The sequence below is a fragment of the Zootoca vivipara genome, chromosome 3, assembly GCF_963506605.1.
Source record: "Zootoca vivipara chromosome 3, rZooViv1.1, whole genome shotgun sequence".
Taxonomy (NCBI): Eukaryota; Metazoa; Chordata; class Lepidosauria; order Squamata; family Lacertidae; genus Zootoca; species Zootoca vivipara.
The window spans coordinates 32344243-32363913 of NC_083278.1; the positions used below are offsets into that span (position 1 = coordinate 32344243).

At 42.1% G+C, this 19671-nt stretch overlaps 1 protein-coding gene across 15 annotated transcripts in view; it reads left to right on the forward strand.

Moving 5' to 3' along the window:
- Positions 1 to 5661: 5661 nt before the first annotated feature.
- Positions 5662 to 19671, forward strand: part of PHF3 (PHD finger protein 3) — a 54455-nt gene continuing 40445 nt past the window's right edge. For 3 of the 15 annotated variants that reach the window (XM_035109696.2, XM_060272521.1, XM_060272520.1), the window contains exon 1: positions 5710 to 5792. Coding sequence is in view for 6 of the 15 variants with exons in the window: in XM_035109693.2 (XP_034965584.1) it covers positions 13432 to 13675 (244 nt within the window). In the remaining 9 variants the exon portion in view is untranslated. The other 12 variants (XM_035109694.2, XM_035109698.2, XM_060272519.1 and 9 more) reach the window with 8 other exon arrangements.

A 19671-nucleotide genomic window follows, 5' to 3' on the forward strand; every position in this document is an offset into this window, starting at 1 on the left:
TGGAACAGATTAATCCACTTTCCATTACTTTCAATGGGAAAGTTCGCTTCAGTTTATGAACGCTTTAGTTTATGAACAGACTTCCGGAACCAATTGTGTTCATAAACCGAGGTACCACTGTACAGACAAGTTTGACCTGGCAAAGGGCAGGCAATGCACTTTATGAATGAACAAAAGCAAAAAAACAACAACCTGGCCCTGTAGAAGAGGAAGCTAGGAGGGCACTGCTTACGAGCAGAGGCACAGCATAGGAGGCAGCTGAGCCATGTGGTGTGCTGGTTTGATTACGGTATATGCCTGCAGTGGCCAAAAGCCGGTAATTGTAGTTTTGCAGTACCTACCTATGCCCAGCCATGTGCTCAGATAGCAAGGGGGAGAAGAGGAAGATGACTGACCAAACCCAAAGAGTGCTCACTTGTGGTTTCTCATAATCCTGGAAAAAAGTGACAAGTGGGGTGCCACAGGGTTCTGTCCAGGGCCCCTTGTTCTACATCTTTACAGATGACTTGGATGAAGGAAGTGAGGGGAAGGAAGTGTCACATTTTCAGATGACACCAAGCTGAGCAGAGCAGCTAATGCCACAGAAGATAGACTCAGGATTCAATATGACCATAACAGATTGGAGAACTGGGCCAGAACTAACAAAATGACAAATGTAAGGTTCTGCGCTTAGGCAGAAATATTCAGCTGCTCAAATATAAGATGGGGGACACCTGGCTTGCCAGTAGTGCGTGTGAAAAGGATCTAGGTGTCTTAGTAGACCACAAGCTTAACATCAGTCAACAGTATGATGCAGCAGCAGAAAAAGAAGCTGTGGTATTCTAGGCTGCATCAGCAGAAAGATAGTAACCCGATGAAGAATTGAGAGACCTGCTCTATTCTGCTTTGATCAGACCCCACCTGGAGTATGGTGCTCAGTTCTGGATGCCACAATTTAAGGAGGATATTGACAAGCTGGAATGTCTGCAGAGGAGGGTGACCATGGTGATCGAGGGTCTGGAAACTAAGCCTTATGAGGAACGGTTGAAGGACCTGGGTATTTAGCCTGGACAATAGGAGACAGAGGAGATACAATAGACCTCTTCAAATATCTAAAGGGCTGTCACATGCATTCTATGGAATTTAAATTGTAATTCAATAAAATATATAAGAAAACAGAAGTTATAAAATACAATTAAAAACCATATGACATCTAGCACAGTATGTTACAATTGCCCCTGAAAGACCAGGTGTGCAGCCTGGGAGTAATTTTGGACTCTCAGCTGTCCACGGAGGCACAGGTCAATTTGTTGTCCAGGTCAGTTGTCTACCAGCTCCATCTGGTATGCAGGCTGAGACCCTACCTGTCCGCAGATTGTCTCGCTGGAGTGGTGCATGCCCTGGTTATCTCCCACATGGACTACTGCAATGCACTCTATGTGGTGCTACCTTTGAAGGTGACTCAGAAACTACAACTATTCCAGAATGCTGCAGCTAGATTGGTGACTGGGCACTGGGACTATATAACACCGATCCTAAAGGATCTTCACTGGCTCCTAATACATTTCTGAGCACAATTCAGTGTTAGTGCTGACCTTTAAAGCCCTAAAGGGCGTCGGTCTGGTATACCTGAAGGAGCGTCTCCACCCCCATCGCTCAGTCCTCAGAAGTGGTCCTCAGGCTGCAGAAACCTCTGGTGTATTTTTTTTAAATTGTTTATGACTATTTCTGTTATGTTTGTAATTATGTATTTTTTTCAGGCTGCAAGCTCCCTTCAGCATGGTTTGAACTACGGAAGGGCGGCCTGCAATTAAACTTCTATATGTATGACTTACATATGTATTCAAAACAGTAAAAAAAGGATATCATTGCCATGTTAGTGAAAAAAGTACTAACAGAGCACACAGTGAAGTCCTTCAACCGTGACTATATCTCCAGTTTGTATCTTGTGATAAGGAAACAATGACTGTATTCTGAGATACTGGGGCTTTTAAACAGGAACATTCATGAAGCCAGACTGTTACATTCTCCTTACTGGGGAATTTCTGAGTAAATCTGTCGCAAATATTTCCAGCTTGGTCCTTATTTCATAATGTGTACAAATGATTTTTCCTGCTATGTCCTGAGTTCAATTTTGTATTAGAAAGTTCCTGTTGAAGGCCGTCCCTTGAGCCTCAAATTCGTAATCTGGCAGTGGAAGTTACAGTCCTAGAACTGTCATAATTTAGAATGCATTCCTATACATGTTTACCTTGCAGCAAGCCCCACTGGAAACAATGGAACTCAATTCATAGAAAACATGCAAAGAATTGCGTTAAAACTGTTTCTCTCATGTGCAATTGCAACCCCTGCTCTCGTTGCTGATGTGGATATATATCTTTAAAAGAACACAGCTACTAGAATAATTACAGAAACAAGGACATAAATTACATAAATCAATATAGAATTGTTTGTTTACTGAAATGTATAGTTGAAGGCCTATGCTTGCTTACTTGGGATCAATGTCTGACTAAACTGCAAGACTGAGTTGTATGAATTCTTGTGGACTTTACTTACAGACAAGTAGTAAGTGTCCCAACAGAAGAAGAAGAGGAGGAGGAGGAGTTTGGATTTGATATCCCACTTTATCACTACCCAAAGGAGTTTCAAAGCGGCTAACATTATTCTTTCCCTTCCTCCCCCACAACAAACACTCTGTGAGGTGAGTGGGGCTGAGAGACTTTAAAGAAGTGTGACTAGCACAAGGTCACCCAGCAGCTGCATGTGGAGGAGCGGAGACCCGGTTCACCAGATTACGAGTCTACCACTCAACCTACACCACACTGGCTCTGAGTGTGGTTATTCATTTCTTATAGAATGTATTGACTTGAACAAATGATGGATATAAATGAGAAACCATCTTTTACAATAAAGTTTTGCCCCTCCCCTTTACCCTCACTGTCATGTATATATATGGAAAGGCCCTCACTGTTTTACAGCTTCACAAATGTATGTGTTTGCTCAAATTCTAACCCTTCATGAATATAGAGATTATGGGGACGGGGGTCCTGCCCCCCTCAAACTAATAATAATGTACAGATACAACAAAGGCATAAATATCATAAAACTATCAGAAATAGTAGAAAACATATAATTCTCAGTCTATGCATCTTTTTTAAAAGTAATTTTTATTCAATTTTTTAACCTTACCAAATTAAACATAAAAACATACAATGTAACACATACTCTAACAAACAAATACAAACAATACAAATATAACTTTAAAACATCCATTTTTCTAATCATTGTCTTATAGACTTCCCCTTTCTCTCCCTTTCTGATATTCAGTTTATAATCCTCTTTAGCAATATCCTTTATCATAATTTTTAATCCTTTTCATTACATTTTTCTTCCATTTATTACCCTCCCCCTCCTCCCCCACTCCATTCCTAGAGATCCCCCTGCCACCAGAGGATCCCCAGGTGCAGTAGGACAGAAGAAGCAGTCCTTTTTTATCATTGATTTGGGTTTTTTGGGGGGTCCGCTGCGCTGGAGTGGTTCCTCCACCTTTGACGCGCCGAGGTCCGCAAACCTCCGACTATGGTGGCCGGCGCTCAACCAGAAGTCCCTCAGTCTCTATGCAACTTTGTTGTTGTTGTTTAGTCGTTTAGTCGTGCCCGACTCTTCGTGACCCCATGGACCAGAGCACGCCAGGCACTCCTGTCTTGCACTGCCTCCCGTAGTTTGGTCAAACTCATGTTCGTAGCTTCGAGAACACTGTCCAACCATCTTGTCCTCTGTCGTCCCCTTCTCCTAGTGCCCTCAATCTTTCCCAACATCAGGGTCTTTTCCAAGGATTCTTCTCTTCTCATGAGGTGGCCAAAGTATTGGAGCCTCAGCTTCACGATCTGTCCTTCCAGGGAGCACTCAGGGCTGATTTCCTTAAGAATTGATAGGTTTGATCTTCTAGCAGTCCATGGGACTCTCAAGAGTCTCCTCCAGCACCATAATTCAAAAGCATCAATTCTTCGGCGATCAGCCTTCTTTATGGTCCAGCTCTCACTTCCATACATCACTACTGGGAAAACCATAGCTTTAACTATACGAACCTTTGTCGGCAAGGTGATGTCTCTATGCAACTTTGCCACCCACAAAACAAAGCCTCTGTAACTCTTTGCTGAACAGATGTAAAAGTTTCATTTCGGATGTTACAGATGTTCCCCATGTGACACCGGGGGAATAATTCCTAGAAGACTCAGGCACTAGTTCACAATCAGCCAATGAATTTGCCCACAAATTGGTAAAACTCCTGGATTAGATTTTTGCGGGCCACAGCCCACTTTGTCAGATGCTCTGGTCCACAAAAGCTTATGCCACCTGTGTTAAGTCTTTAAGGTGTCACCAAGCTTTGTGCATAGCTGCCAAGTTTTCCCTTTTCTCGCGAGGAAGCCTATTCAGCATAAGGGAAAATCCCTTAAAAAAAGGGATAACTTGGCAGCTATGGCTTTGTGTGGCAAAATACACACCTCTCTGAAATTTGTTTTTGGATCACAGCACTTGACTACATGATGGAATGTAGCTGTATTGTAAAATTGAAAGTCCATGCAAATAGAAAACTAGATACTAGGGAGATCTTGGGTATGAGGTTAGCTGTCTGCCTAATTTGCTATCTTTGTACCTGCATTGATTTTGTTCTTTTCCATGTACTCCCTCACAAATAGTTATGCAGTGCAGGGACAATTTTATCATTTCACCCAGGTGTGTGTTTGGTTGTTGTTAAGTAGGCCTCAGAGGAATTTACTTCTGAGTAAACATGTTTTGAATCGCACCATTAGTAACAGCAGTCCCCACAGGCCTCTGGGATTTAGGGAAAGCTTCTAGATCAAAGCCTGTGACTTTCCGTGCACTATACCTCTAAGCTATTTTTAATATCTCTATCTCCATTTTTAAAAAAAATAAATCCTGCACTTCAGCAAGCACCTTCAAATTGTGTGACAGGCCATCTTAAAGCTAGCAGCACACAGGGAGGTACAGCTGTGCCCCAATATCGATGGTTATAACACTCTCTTTAAAACATATTTATTTAAAATATATAAAAGGAGGAGGGTAGGGGTGGAGGCGGCACACAAATGAATTTCCTTAGGAGACCTTTTGCGTACACAAGCTCCATGTCATAGTGAAATGCTCAATAGGGTTTACTTCCGAGTAAAACGTGCGTTATTAAGTGGTGTACCGTAAACGTTAAGGAAAGTGAAACCCGGGGGAGAGGGTCGCAGGAGAGGAAGATATTATTCAGAAACAACAGCCAGCAGCACAAGTCTGTACGCAAGAGAAGGAGAAGAAACAAAACAAGTTAACCGTCCCACGCCCAGAAAACTCGAAATATGTTTATTTATTGCGGGAGACGTAAGGTAAGCGTCAAGGGGAGCAACGCGCACGCGCAGGGTAAAACAGCGCCGTCACGTGACCTCGGCCTCCTGCTCTCACTACCCGACCCGCGCTCCGTCGCTTTCGAGTGAGGCACGCGGGGCCTCCAGCGTCGGCACGCGGCCAGCCGGCCCACGAGCGGGAGAGGCCACCTGCTGGACGGCAGTGGGGGTGGTCGAGATGGAGGCGGGGGAGTAGTATTTGTTTTCCCCTTTAGCCAGTCGAAGCAGTCCCGGCCGTCCTTTCTTGTCTCCGCCCACTTCCAACGCCCACCCCCTCCGCGTCTCCCGCGTGCCCTTTCCACTTCCGCACAGCAGCCAGCCAGCCTTCCTGCCTTCCTTCCTTCCCTCCTCCTCCCCCCCTCATCCCTCCTCCCCGGCCTGGGGCTGCGGAGCAAGAAGAGAGACGTAAGAGAAGGGAGGGGGAAGGGAGAAAAAGGAGCGCGGAGCGGGGGGGGGGGGAAGAGAAAAAACCCCAGTAGCCAGCCCAGAGAGGGAGCGCGTGCCCCTAGCCGAGGCAGGTAAATATAATCTCTGGGCGGCGGCGTTGGCGTTAGGTCAGAAGCGTTAGGTCAGAAGCGCGGCCTAGCTGGGAAGCTTCGCGCGCCGGGGGCTGCGTTGGGGGTTACTATTCGTAGTGAACGGATTCGGCCTCGCGCGTGCAACACTAACCCCCCCCCCCCCGCCACGAACGAGCCTCCGCCCGAACCCCCCGTCATCCGGGTCTTCTTGCATTCTCAGCCGCCTCTGTTTTAACCACCGCCTCCCCCCCTCCACGCCGCGGGTCCTCTTCTTCTGACCCCACCCCCTTCCTCGTGCGCCCCCTGTCAGGTCCCCCCCCCCAGGAGCAAGGGCCCCTCGTGATCCCCTTGGAGGGGCCTGTGGCACAGCTTCCCCATCCCTTTCCCTGCTGTTCCGAATCCCACTTCGCTGCTTCTTGTATCACCTCCCTGTGGGGAATGCTAATTCATCCCGATTCTCCCTGTCGTCCTCCCTCCCCCTGCTTAACAGTGTTAGCTAGCCATTTTTTAAGCCATGGTGGTTTATTCAGCAGTAAGGCCAAGCGAGTCCAATGAGACTTCCTCCTTGGTAAGTGTTTTAGGATTTCGGCCTTTTTTTTAAAGTGTAGAATTGTTTATTAAAGTATCTGTTAAACTGCCTTTCATCAGATATATTGTGCTTGGGGGTTGGGGAACCAGTGGTCATACAAGCATATGAACCAGTCAAAATAGCTTTAAAATGCAGCAGGGTATATCAAACAACTAAAATGCTGTCACACAGGAACGTGCTGTAAGTCAGAAGTAAGCCCTCTTGAGCTCCATAGAACTTAACTCTCATGTGTATAGTAGGGATGGAGAAGCTGTGCTCCCTTGGATGTCGTTTGACTCCCGCTCCCATCGACCCTAGCAAGCATGGTCAGATGTCCAGGCCAGGGATGAAGGGAATTGTAGTGTAGTAACATTTGGAGGGACACAGATTCTCCATCTCTGTGTCCACTTTGCAGCCTTCATTCCTCTGGTGATGGTTATTTATCAACATGCTTGTGCAGTGTGTGTGTGTGTTGGTCCAGAATAACTACTGTTCTTCAGGACCACTTGGACTTGCATTATCACACTTTATACCTAAGCATGCATTGAAAGGGTAGGGGAAATAACCTTTTGTGACTTGCATGCTGATTAACAGGGTGTTTGAGTATTTTGGTGAATAACTAATTGGCAACAAATGTTCTTGCGTATACACCTTGCTCAAAAACTGTTTGCCTTGCTCAAAAACTGTCTGCATGTTCCCAAGTGTTCAGAGTGTTCAGCGAGTAGTATCACCTGACTTTTATTACATTACCCAAGCCTATCTTTACCCTCCCACTCACACTGCTGCTCATATGCTTGTTCCTGATGGTTTTCGAATTTGCTACAGTAGCGTGGTCTATACGTTGATGTCTCTTTCTAAATCATCTGCAGATTAGCTTCTCTAACAAACCTTGATATTTTCACTGATATTTCTTACTGATTGCATCCTAAATACTTCTGGCCTTTCAACTTGAAATGTGCATATTTAGAACCTTCTCAAGAATGATTAGATTTTTATACATTTCAAGTATAAGTTTCAGAATTGCTCAGCCACTTATAAATCTTTCACCAAATGTAAGATATGCTTTTATAGTATAACATTTTTCAGACTTGCTTTACAATAACTTTTAGCGCTTGTTCATGATGTAGTTCTTCATGATGTTACTTTAAGAGCAAGGTTTTTAGGGATGCCGAAAACAACAGGGGTGCGGGTAGCGCTGTGGGTTAAACCACTGAGCCTAGGGCTTGCCGATCAGAAGGTCGGCTCCCCGCGACGGGGTGAGCTCCCTTTGCTTGCTCCCAGTTCCTGCCAATCTGCAGTTCGAAAGCACATCAAAGTGCAAGTAGATAAATAGGTACCGCTACAGCGGGAAGGTAAACTGTTTCCGTGTGCTGCTCTGGTTTGCCAGAAGTGGATTAGTCATGCTGGCCACATGACCTGGAAGCTGTATGCCGGCTCCCTTGGCCAATAATGTGAGATGAGTGTGCAACCCCAGAGTTGGTCACGACTGGACCTAATGGTCAGGGGTCCCTTTTACCTTTACCTTAGCTAAGTGTCAGGTCTTTATGGAGCATTCATTCTGGTCAGGGGTCCCTTTACCGTTACCCTTTAAAACATACTCTGATCCATCTAATGATATGGGGAACTGGTTTGGTTGCAGCATTCAGACATGCTGTGAAAAGGCTGCAGAGCTCCCTGCCCCTCAATTTTCCTTCTTGTTCCTCATCAACTTCCTCTGATCAAATGCTACAAATAATTTGTCATTATGCAGTTATAGCTATCACATGTTCAGGTCTTAAACATCCCAGACCAGTTGTGTTTATTGAGGAGCCCTACTGATTTTTTGGGGAATTTACAGAAGCCGTAGTTCCACATTGTAAACGGTAATTTTATGTCTTGTGTGATCTGTGGCCAGAAGGGGAAACTTCTCAAGAATTAAAGCACAAGGATGAAGTAATGATAGTTGGGTATGAGAAATGTTACATTTTGCTGAGTGCATCCATAGCACTTGTGTGTTTTGTGATCTCTCAGTAGCCAGTAGGTGTGTGTGTGTGTATAATTGCAGCCTCAGTTCATTGGTTGCTTATTCTGTAGTATGTATAATGGGCTAAGATGGAGAAAGTACTTAGATTCAAGGGGGGGGAGGAATATAGTATTGGAAAGTGTTGCCACAATAAAGCCATGCCACTGAAATAATGTACAAAATAAGCAACAGAAAGGGATGCAGGTCATGACAGTTAAATTGATCTGAAATATTAATCATATTAATTTAAAGATAATTTTCAGGTTGACTCTAACTGGAGTTTCCCTTTAATCTACTTTGGCTTGTAAATAAAGTAAGGAATTCTTACTGTTTTTGGTACCACTACTGTGTTATCTGTTTCACTTCTGTTGCATCATCTCTCTACCCCAGCCATAACCATTTGCTCCTGTTTTCCCCTGTACTGTTCCAGTGCTGTGACCTTGCATGTTTTCATGTGGAGCACCCTCCTCACTGTAGAACATACACACATTTTAGAGTAGATGAAGAGTGTTCTTTTGGACTGTATCATCTATGTGCCAAATTGATGCCCTAAGGGTTTGAAGAGAGGTGTTTGGTAGCTGCTTTGTAGTCTTCATTTTCTTTAGAGTTACATTGTGGTTCAAGCCTCAGTGTTTATTGGATACACTATCAGACTGGATATGGTTTAAGCAGATGTTATTTTTACAGTACAGTGGAACCTCGGTTTATGAACACCTCGGTTTATGAATTTTCGGTTTATGAACGCCGCAGACCCATCTGGAACGGATTAATTCACTTTCCATTACTTTTAATGGGAAAGTTCGCTTCAGTTTATGAACGCTTCAGTTTATGAACAGACTTCCGGAACCAATTACACCCATGTTTCAGTTTATGAACACTTCAGTTTAAGTACTCCGTGGACCCGTCTGGAACGGATTAATCCACTTTCCATTACTTTCAATGGGAAAGTTCGCTTCAGTTTATGAACGGTTACTCCGCGGACTGTCTGGAACGGATTAATCCACTTTCCATTACTTTCAATGGGAAAGTTCGCTTCAGTTTATGAACGCTTCAGTTTATGAACAGACTTCCGGAACCAATTGTGTTCATAAACCGAGGTACCACTGTACTACTAAAAACATGGTTATTTGATTCTGATGGTTTCACAGTGTCATACTTTTAAATCACCAATAAGTGTGTTGAGATCTAGATAATGAATGAGATAGAAATTGATTGAAATAAATGAAAATCTGCACTACCCCAGTCCTTAAAAACTACATACAAGTTTGCATGCTTTTAGGCATTTTGAGATGAAAACAGTTCATTCTGTGTTTGGAAGAAGTATCCTGGTTGTATGGCACATTTGTCTGGGCTAGCTTGCAAGAGGACAGAATGAAACTGCACACCTGACTGAAGTGTTCTAGCCATAGATCGTTGTATTCCGGCTTTTGATTTCCTGCTTGATTATGTTGATGACTGATGAAGTGTTTCTTATGAACACCATGGCTTTTTTTAGCCTTTCAGGAAGGCATGCCAAACTTGGTGGCCCTATATTACAGCCTACTGGAAGGATTATAAACATGTTGTTCTTTGTAACCCCCCCCCCCCCAAAAAAAGAAGCACAGGTGGATATACCATAGTTGGGACATAGCTCCTTAAAAGTTGTTCTGATTTGGTAGATTACCCTCCATTTTTGGAAATGTAGACAGTTCAGTTGTGCATGAGCAATGGACAAAGCATGAATTCTTTACATAGAAATCCAACTTATTTCTATGATACTTCAAGTAAGTGTGCTAAGGATCAAGGGAAACTTCCCCATATGAAAGAGCCTGACTTACTTTGGTTGAGGTTACTGAAATTTCAGCTATGGTTGCAGTATGTTTATGTGTGTGCTTTTTTAAAAGGGAAGTGGCAGAGCAATCTAGTATTGTTTTAAAGTACAGCTGAACAAGTGAAGAAACTTTAGCTTGGAAGTGTTGTTTCCTTAATTTTGGAAATTAAACTTGTTGACTTGAAATACATTGTGATACTACTAATATTCTGTATTATCTGCATAGGCAAATCTTACTCATAGTGCAGTCCTCCACAAATCATGGGTACTTGCTGAAGTTATGAAAACATGACCTACTACTTGTGGTTTTGCTTAAGCACCTGTTGAGTGAAATTGTCTGGGGTTTGGAAGGCACAAGGCACCTTTAATGAGACTGAAATTAATGTGACATTCAAATTCCACTTTGGAATCTGTAAAGGTGGATTTTGAAATCAGATATTGGCTTAAATATTTTGAATCACACTCGTGGGTGGGTTCTTATTTAATGTTCACAATTCATCCTTGACATTTCGAAATGTATTTTTAACCCTTGGACACTAATCAAATAGAAGGCAACATCTTTTTTTTAAAAAAGCAATTAAGAATTAACTGAGGCATAAGTATATTCATCACTGCAGTTCAATTTCTGCTGTGTTCTGGCTCTGTCCTGGCATCTAGAGATTGTGGATTGTGGTTGCAATTGGACCCATGCCAGTCACAAAATGTGCCTGGCACCTTGCTAGTTTCGAACACTGGAGATAGGCCTTTGGTCTGATTCAGCAGTACTCTTCTTGTGTTCTTAAGGCACTTAAAACAGCAGAAATTATCTAGAATTGTTGTGATTTCCTGAGGATTGTTCAGAGATAGCTTCTTCATATGAGTTGGGGCTGCTTGGGTCTCCTCCAATAGTGGGTCCATAACTTGCAAATGGTACCTTGAAGATTACGGACCTCATAAGCCTTTTGCATATCTTTTAGAATCTCCTGGACTGATCTCTGCAGATGATCTGGGACACCTAACTAGTGTTAAATTGAGTGGAGAATAATATTTTTGTTTTTCATTCTTTGTAATATTCCTTATATTGATAGGAGTTGCAATGCACAATATGTAGTGCACAATATAAAAAAATGTAGGGACTTGTCACTCTTTGAGTTTGGAAGATTGCTTTGATATTTTACCAACTAGAAGTTACCATTCCTCCTAGGAGTTAGCCATGAGTGTTGAGTGATGGATACTGGTGGCAGAGAGCACATAAGGGAATGGGGGTGTCTTTTGCCAAAGCCTCCCATTTGCACACATCAGCTAACTACACAGAATGCTTCTATTTGAAAAATGACCCAGCTTCTACAGAGACAAGAGCTGATATGAGATAGATACAAAGCTGCTGATTAGACAAATGCTCATTAAAGCATTCAGAGACTTCAAGATTTTTGCAATGATGCATTGTTTCAGATAACAGTCCTTTACAGGTGATGCCTTGTGGATGTAGCCCTTTAAAATAGGCAAGATGAAATAATCAATGCTGGTTCCAAAGTTGTAAATGTCTTGTGAACAGAAACAGCTTCCTAGTGTCCTTATAATAGGAAACAACAGTGTACCTTGTGGTGTATCGTAATTACTGCCAAGGGTTTTTGTGGCAGACCTCAAGCACAACAAACTCTCATTAAACTTGAATTGAATCCTGACAGTTGGTGGCTTCAGTCAAGCAGTTCTATGGCAATGCAGTTAGTGTTATGACTTCTGCATAATCAAATTGAAAAGCAACAATTACCTGAAGTAATCACATTTACCTAATTAGAAAATGGCTTTCTTTCAGTAAGAAACACTTTAGAAGCTTTGCCGAAAGTGTAGTGGCCATAATGCTTTTGAGTCTTTCGGCCAAACTAGTTTGCAGAGATTCTAAAAACTTGCCTAACAATTGAACGTTTGACTGTTGAAATTGAAGCTTATAAGGGGAAGTTCATCCATCTCCTGTACATTTCCATAGCATTTACTGTTTTCTGTATGCAGGCATAAAACACTGCTAAAATTCAGCTCTCCTTAGACTTGTTGCAGTTGCCTATCATAACTCTAAATGGTAGAGTTTTATATGCTCTTCATATTAAAAGGGTCTTTTGAATTGAGGGTGGTTTCAATGCAACAAACTTATGTCTGGAGAGATATGTTAGTCTGTAGATACTGTTTTATCTTGGATAAGAGCCTCATAAAAGCTACTCTAACTTTTATAATAAGACTTAATATTACTTTTCATGTATTAAAATGAAGTAATATAGGAATACATATCTTAACTTCTTTTGGATTGAAAGATGGCTGTCACATTATGATGGCAGATTTTGACATATCTGAGATACTGATTCTCCCTTCAGATTACAGTTTTGTCAAGTTAATATACAACTTAGTCAACTTCCGTGGGGATTTAAAAAGATTAGCTGCCTATTTGGCAAGATGATCAAATAAGAACCATCCATTTGAATGTTTTACTTTTTAATGTAAACCTAGGGCTGATGTACACTTCTGGGGGCAAATATGGGTCTGCAAAGCTTGACTGCTCCTTGCAGCTAGATAGGAGTGGGGTTTCAGTTTTCAGGGCAATAGAAGCAAGTGGGTGTGAGGTACAGGTACTTAATTCTTTCCTCGCTGCTTTTGCTCACATCACAATTCTTTTCTCCATTTTTTTTTCTTATTTTATGTGGGTGACCCCATACCTGGGAAACTTTACTGAGAGAAAAAGAGGTGCAGGAGGGGGTTTCAGGGAAAAAAAGCAGTGGGCAAGGGTATGTTCTGAGATACTTTACAATTATTTTACTACAGGCTTCTCAAAAAAAGTTTGCAAAGTTAGCAGGTGGGGAGAAACTATGTTTTGTTCTGTATATATGGCCCCCTCTGTGGCTGGGTTTACCATGTGTGCATTTGACCCATATATAAAGTTTACCAAACCTAAAAGTAAATTGCTAAGTTTTTTGTTGTTGAAAAATATTTTAAATAAAGCAAATACATTTTTTTTTAATAAAAAGAGAAAGAAACAATTTTTGAAGAGGTATTCAGAATAGTAATAAGCCAGATCAAGTTTATTATTAATTTTTAGGTAATTTTATAATTCATAGCTTATTTTTCTTATGGTATTTTTCTTGTCTTTCTATAGGGATTAAAGACACACAAGAGTCTTCATGGATATAGTTGATACATTTAATCATTTAATTCCTACTGAACACTTAGATGATGCCCTATTTCTAGGATCCAACCTGGAGAATGAAGTCTGTGAGGATTTTAGTACAAGTCAAAATGTCTTAGAGGATTCGCTGAAGAACATGCTCAGTGATAAGGACCCTATGCTAGGATCTGCAAGTGCTCAGTTCTGTTTGCCTGTTTTGGATAGCACTGATCCCAATTTCCAGATGCCTTGTTCAACAGGTAAATCTTAATATTTTTCAAGTATACACTTTTGAATAGAGCAGAAGCTGGTGTTGTTCCATTTTGCTCTGAAAACACGAATCCTTTCCCCCACCCTGCTTCATGGTTTGGAGCCTAAGGTTAAACCACTAGCTTTCCTTCACTTCTCTTGAGGTAACCATTATATTTATTGAGGAGCTTTAAAATGAGTTGTGGAGAGGAATACTTAGGATTATTTTCAGATAGTGTTTATCTTACTAAAACAGGGATTTGGTTCGCATAGCATTGCAGTTTTAGGTTGCACTCGTTTCAGAAAGCGTACCTCTTGATTTGACTCATTTAACTTTTAATTTGCATACCGCCTTTCTGTATTCCTATGCAGTACACAAGGCAGTTTGCAAGCTGAAGAAGCAACAAAATAGACAGCAAAGATCACACACCTAACAGTCTGATCCAATACAAAAAAGTCATGATAAAAGCATAACTTTAAAATAAACAGCTTACATTGAATAAAGCAATATTCAATAATCCATTAGAATATAATAGTAAATAAGAAAATTAAATATCAGCAAATAATACTTAAATAGAAACAAAATAAAAAAATTCATTCCAGTAGTACCTTAGAGACCAACTTTATTTGTCATTGGTAATGAGCTTTCGTGTGCATGCACACTTCTTCAGATACTACGTCTGACCAACATGGCTACCTCCCTGTAACTAATACTTAAATAGTTTGCACTTAACAATTACAATAAAGAATTGCTAAATGATAATAAAAATGATGGCAAGTTACCATGCACAAAATACCACAAAATGTACAGCACCATTTAAAAGGATCAAATTGGGAAACAAGGACACACCTTACAAAACTATCAAGAAGAAGAAGCCCTGAACTCCTCTTCTCTCTTCCCAGCTGTTTCTGCTGTTCTCAAAGTCTGGGAAATGCTCCTAGGGCTGGAGGGTGGGGCAAGGCAGGTGGAAAAAGCCATTGCCTGATGGCCAGCACAAGCTCTCTCTCCCCTCACAGTTCTTCATCTGGAAACATCTCTGTTATGAAGGCTCCTCACAGTGGCAGCAAATCGTCATTAAAGGGTTTACAGAGCAGGTTGGATATGCATTGATCAGGTAGAATGTGTTTCAATGCAGAAAGTTTCCTTTGCATACTTTTAGGGTAAATACTTTTAGGGTATTTACTATAAAAGGGTTCTCTTGTTTGGGGTGCCTACTATGTTAAGTACTTTTAATGTTAAAATTTGATCAATCTATGGTGGTTCCCTGTGTAATGTCATCACAAATGATAGTACCTTATGGAGCAAGTTGACTGTCAGCTAGGAACAATGGGGTTGAATGGAGCGCAGAGCCACTGGGCCTTTCTGCTTCCAGTGGTCAGGACTGGAGGTAGGAGGTACAGTGGATATGTTATTTTTCACTGCACCATTATTGGTCCATCTAGCTCAGTATTGTCTACACTGACTGGCAGTAGCTCTTCAAGATTTCAGGCGGGAGTCTTTCATAGTCCTACCTGGAGATGCCTAGAATTGAATTTGGGACTTTATATATGAGAAGCAGATGTTCTGCCAATGAGCTGCAGCCCTTCCCGCAAAGGAACACCTCTGCTGTATCTTAATATTCAGTTGGAAGCCGCCCAGAGTGGCTAGGGAAACCCAGCCAGATGGGCGGGATATCAATAATAAATTATTATTATTATTATTATTATTATTATTATTATTATTTTATTTATTATGATAACTTCCTCCAATGGGGCAGATCAGAGATTGTAGCTTATTTAGGCTACTGACATATTGGAATCTATATGGGTCCTGGGATGTTTTAGGTTTTAACATCTTTTTGCAAATAATTACACATCTTTTTCAAACCCATGCAAGCATTCGGTCTCCCTTCTAAGCAAGTGTTTAGCCACCATATGATCCTAACATCCTGCTTTTTCCATGTTATTGTTGTGGTCAGCCCCTGTTCACCCAACTCCTCCTTGAATAATAGTGCGGAAAATAATAGGAGGAATTTTATGGCATTTATTTATTTATTATTTAACCATTTCTATACTGGTTAATTTAATATACAAATGTAAGCAATTAAAAAACAACACAGTGCAGGATTAATAAAAAGCAGTGTAAACCCACACAGCAGTGTAAAATCAGTAAGCAACACTTAAAAATTAGCAAGGAGTAGACAAGATAGCTTTAATAACTAAAAGTAAGGAATTTAAAAAGCCTGGGAGAGGGAAAAGGTTTTGCATATAGTTGAGCATTAAAAGTGGCTACTGATGAAAATTGAACTTCCATCTGAAGGCAGTGTGTTTAAAACTGTTAAAAGAAACATTGGTGAGGCATAATGATTTCCAGAGGGCTAACCATGTTAGGCAGCAATTCTGTAGTTGTTTACTTGGGAATGAATGAGGCCCATTCAACTCAGTAGGACTTACTTCTGAGTAAGATTGTAGAGGATCTCTCTGTTAGTCTGTTGCAGCAACAGTTTTAAGACTAACTTGGCTTCTGATGAAATTGACTGTAGTCCACAAAACCTTATGCCATAATACATGTGTTAAGCTTTATGGTGCTACACTACTGTTTATTTGTTTTCATGGGTCACAGTGTAGCAAATACTGCTGTTCTGAAGAAACAGTTTAAGAAACCAGTCTTTAACTATGTTTTTATCATCTTCTAATCAATGAATCTTACATTGAATGGCCTTAGTATAAAATTACTGAGCACTTTTCCAGTCCTGGATTCCTGCTATGGCAGTCATGGCCAAACTTGGCCCTCCAGATGTTTTGGGACTACAACTCCCACCATCCCTAAGTAACAGGACCAGTGGTCAGGGATGTTGGAAATTGTAGTCACAGTCCCAGCCAGAAACAGGTTGACGGTAACTAACATAGCGGTGGCAAACCTTGGTGTTCCAAATTTCAGTGACACCCAAATCCCCCCCCCAATCCCCCATCCCCGTCTCTCACCTACTATTGGATGTCATAGTTGTGGTGCCTCATAGTTGCCCCATAAACTCTGTGTCCAGTGTGACTGCATCATTTGTGCTCCCTTAGATCTCCCTTTGAACATACTATGTTGAATGCATGATATCCAGCTCCCTGGAATGCTGGGGTTAGCGAGATACAGTCTATAGAAGTTTCTGAAGCAGCTGGGGCACTTCACAGTTTAGATCTGATGTATCAAACTTGGTAGTTTGTATCCAGTGCTGTCCTTCATGCTGAAATATGTTTTTTTTTAAATCCAGCATAGATTTTCAATCAGGAGGGAGGTAATCTTGCCACTTCCTGCTCCCCCTGCAGCCACCCCACTCCATCTCCCATGCTATCGTAAAAGGTCTTTCAGTCCTTTGGAACAGAGTTTTGGGGGTGTGCAAGGTGGAGGGGGAATCAGTAAAAACAATTTCCTTTCCCACTCCACTGATAAAAGCACCTGCTGGATCAAACAGCCTTTGATTAGTGTGAGGGACACTATTGGATATAACAAAATTATTTTAAGAACCTGACATGCATTATGTTATAACTTAGCAGGTGGCATTGATAGTTTCCATTGTCAGCTTACGCTTTTCTGAATTTTCCAATGGGCAAAATCTAATAGATAGTTAAGTATCCTAGGGTATAGTGCAGGGTATTTGATCTGAAAGACACTGAGGCATTTGTACATGTAGATTTCATAAATCTATTTTGTGCTGAGCTATAAGCATATCTGTTTCCAGTTTGGGCCTGCCTGATCTTATCTTGCTGGTGTTCTTGGTTGAATAGCAGATGGCCAATGGATGAGGTCTGAGTTTCTGTTTTCCCTTCCTTCTGCAGTCTTGGGGCAGTTGGTAGCTGGAGCTGACAATTTTGGCAGGTGTGGGGAAAGCATTTACCCTTGAGCTGCCCCTTCTATTCTCAATGGATGGAATGAGTCTGGTCTCCACCTTAACATGATGTTCTTCCTGGGGTGCTAGAGGAACACCTTCCCACTGGCCCTTGATAATCTGGCTGATCGTACAGAGCAGAGTGTGCTGCCGTTCAATTCTACAGCCCCATTTTTAATTAGCTTGTATAGAAGCATAATATAAAGGCATCCTATATATTAGGGTTGCCATATGGCTGAATTTCCCTGGTCATATTCAGAATAGTGCAGCTGCAGAAATCGGCTAAATGTATTGGAAAATCTGGACGTATGGCAGCCCATGTCGGCAGGGTCATTGTTGCTCAAAAATATCTAATTTATTTGCAGTTTTTCAGGGAAAAAAGCTCAACTTTGGCTCAAAATAAATGCTCAACAACTTTTTTGTCTGGATTTTTACTTTTTGAAATATGGTAACCCTGCTATATATAAACATTGATGGTTTTTTTCCTCCTTACCCTAATATTTGCCTCTAGTAGTTTGCACTGGTGGTTGACAGTTTTTACAGACTGTTTATAACAATACAGCTTTTAATATTCTAAGACCTTTGTTCTCTGAGCTATCCTCCTAATGATATAATAGCAAATGGAACTCTTTTTAAAAATTTGCTTTGATATATGCTCCCAAGGGTGTTTCCAATCTGACATCTTTCTCTCCCCCCCCCTTTTTTATTGAGGATTTTCTTGGTTTACAAAGGTAATGCAGTGTCTCATAGTTATTCCATTGTTACACATCAATCTTGCTTGTTGAGACATTAGGAAGGAGAGGGGGGAAGAGGGGGCGGGATGGGGGAGTGGGTGGGGTGGGGTGTCTATGTTTCTGTTTTCCTTGGTATATGTAGGGGTTCAGTGTCTTTCTCCCTTCCCCTCATCTCCTAGCTAATGTAATACTGTACTAGTTACCATATGCTTCTATGCTGTTTGGCTAGGATCCAGAGTTTCATGCAACTACAATGGGGCTTTGACTTGTTTGCTGCATGGCAAACTCAGGAGACTTTCCCAAGCATGAAAGTTTATTGAAGTCAGAAATAATTTTTAAATAAAACTTTATTGAATTTATTAAAATCCATTGGGTGAACGTTTTTGGGTTTCTTTAGATACTGGCCATTGTTTCGTAGTGTGGTGCAGCTGTCCAGCAGGTTTCTTGTTTCCCTTGGCTCTCTTGCTTAAAATGCAAGGAAGACTCTTGCTTAAAATGATGCTCTTCCATCAGTCTACCTAATCAAGCTAATGACAAATGGTGAGCATTGTTAGAGGCATTTACCTTTATACGTCTTGGGACTGGTTTGGCTACTTGACATTTCTCTATGTAGAGCAACCTCTGGACACAGGTGCATAGAGAAGAAGCTTTCTGACATGGCATATCCAAACCTACAGACAGGCAGGGCAATATCCAGGTGGCATGGGACCCAGGGCCCCCTTGTTACATTTTTATATAGGTGCAAGTCTGCTTCTGAAACAGTACAAGGAGGTGGAAACAGTGCTAGGTATTCTGGTATACAGTGGTACCTTGGTTTACTAATTTAATTCGTTCCGAATGCACATTCGTAAGTCGAAAAATTCGTAAGTCGAATAGCAATTTATCATAGGAATGCATTGGAAACGGATTAATTCATTCTGGAGCCTAGAAAAAAGACCCAGACACCCAGTTTTTTGTGCGAAAAACTTTAAAGGCATGCAAACTGCACAGCAACATTACCTTTTCAGTGCAGGGAGCGCAGGCGGCGGCAATCCGGCGGGAGGCCGCCGGCGCGGCAAGGCCCTGATCCGGCTGGGCGGGAGTGCCGGCAGCAATCCGGCCCGAGGCCGTGCGGCGGTGGAGAGGGCCTGATCCGGCCGGGTGGGAGCCGGCAGTGCCAGCAGCGATCTGGCCTGAGGCCGTGCGGCGGCGGAGAGGGCCCAATCCGGCCGGGCGGGAGCCGGCAGTGCTGGCAGCGATCCGGCCTGAGGCTGTTCAGCGGCAGATAGGGGCTGATCCGTCCGGAGGCTGGTCAGCGAGGTGCCGGGAGCAATCTGGCAGGAGGCCGGCGGCGGCGGCGGAGACAGAGGCCCCGATTTGGCCTTCGGATGTCGAAAAAATTCATAAGCGCTCGCCAATTATTTTAGTTCGTAAGTT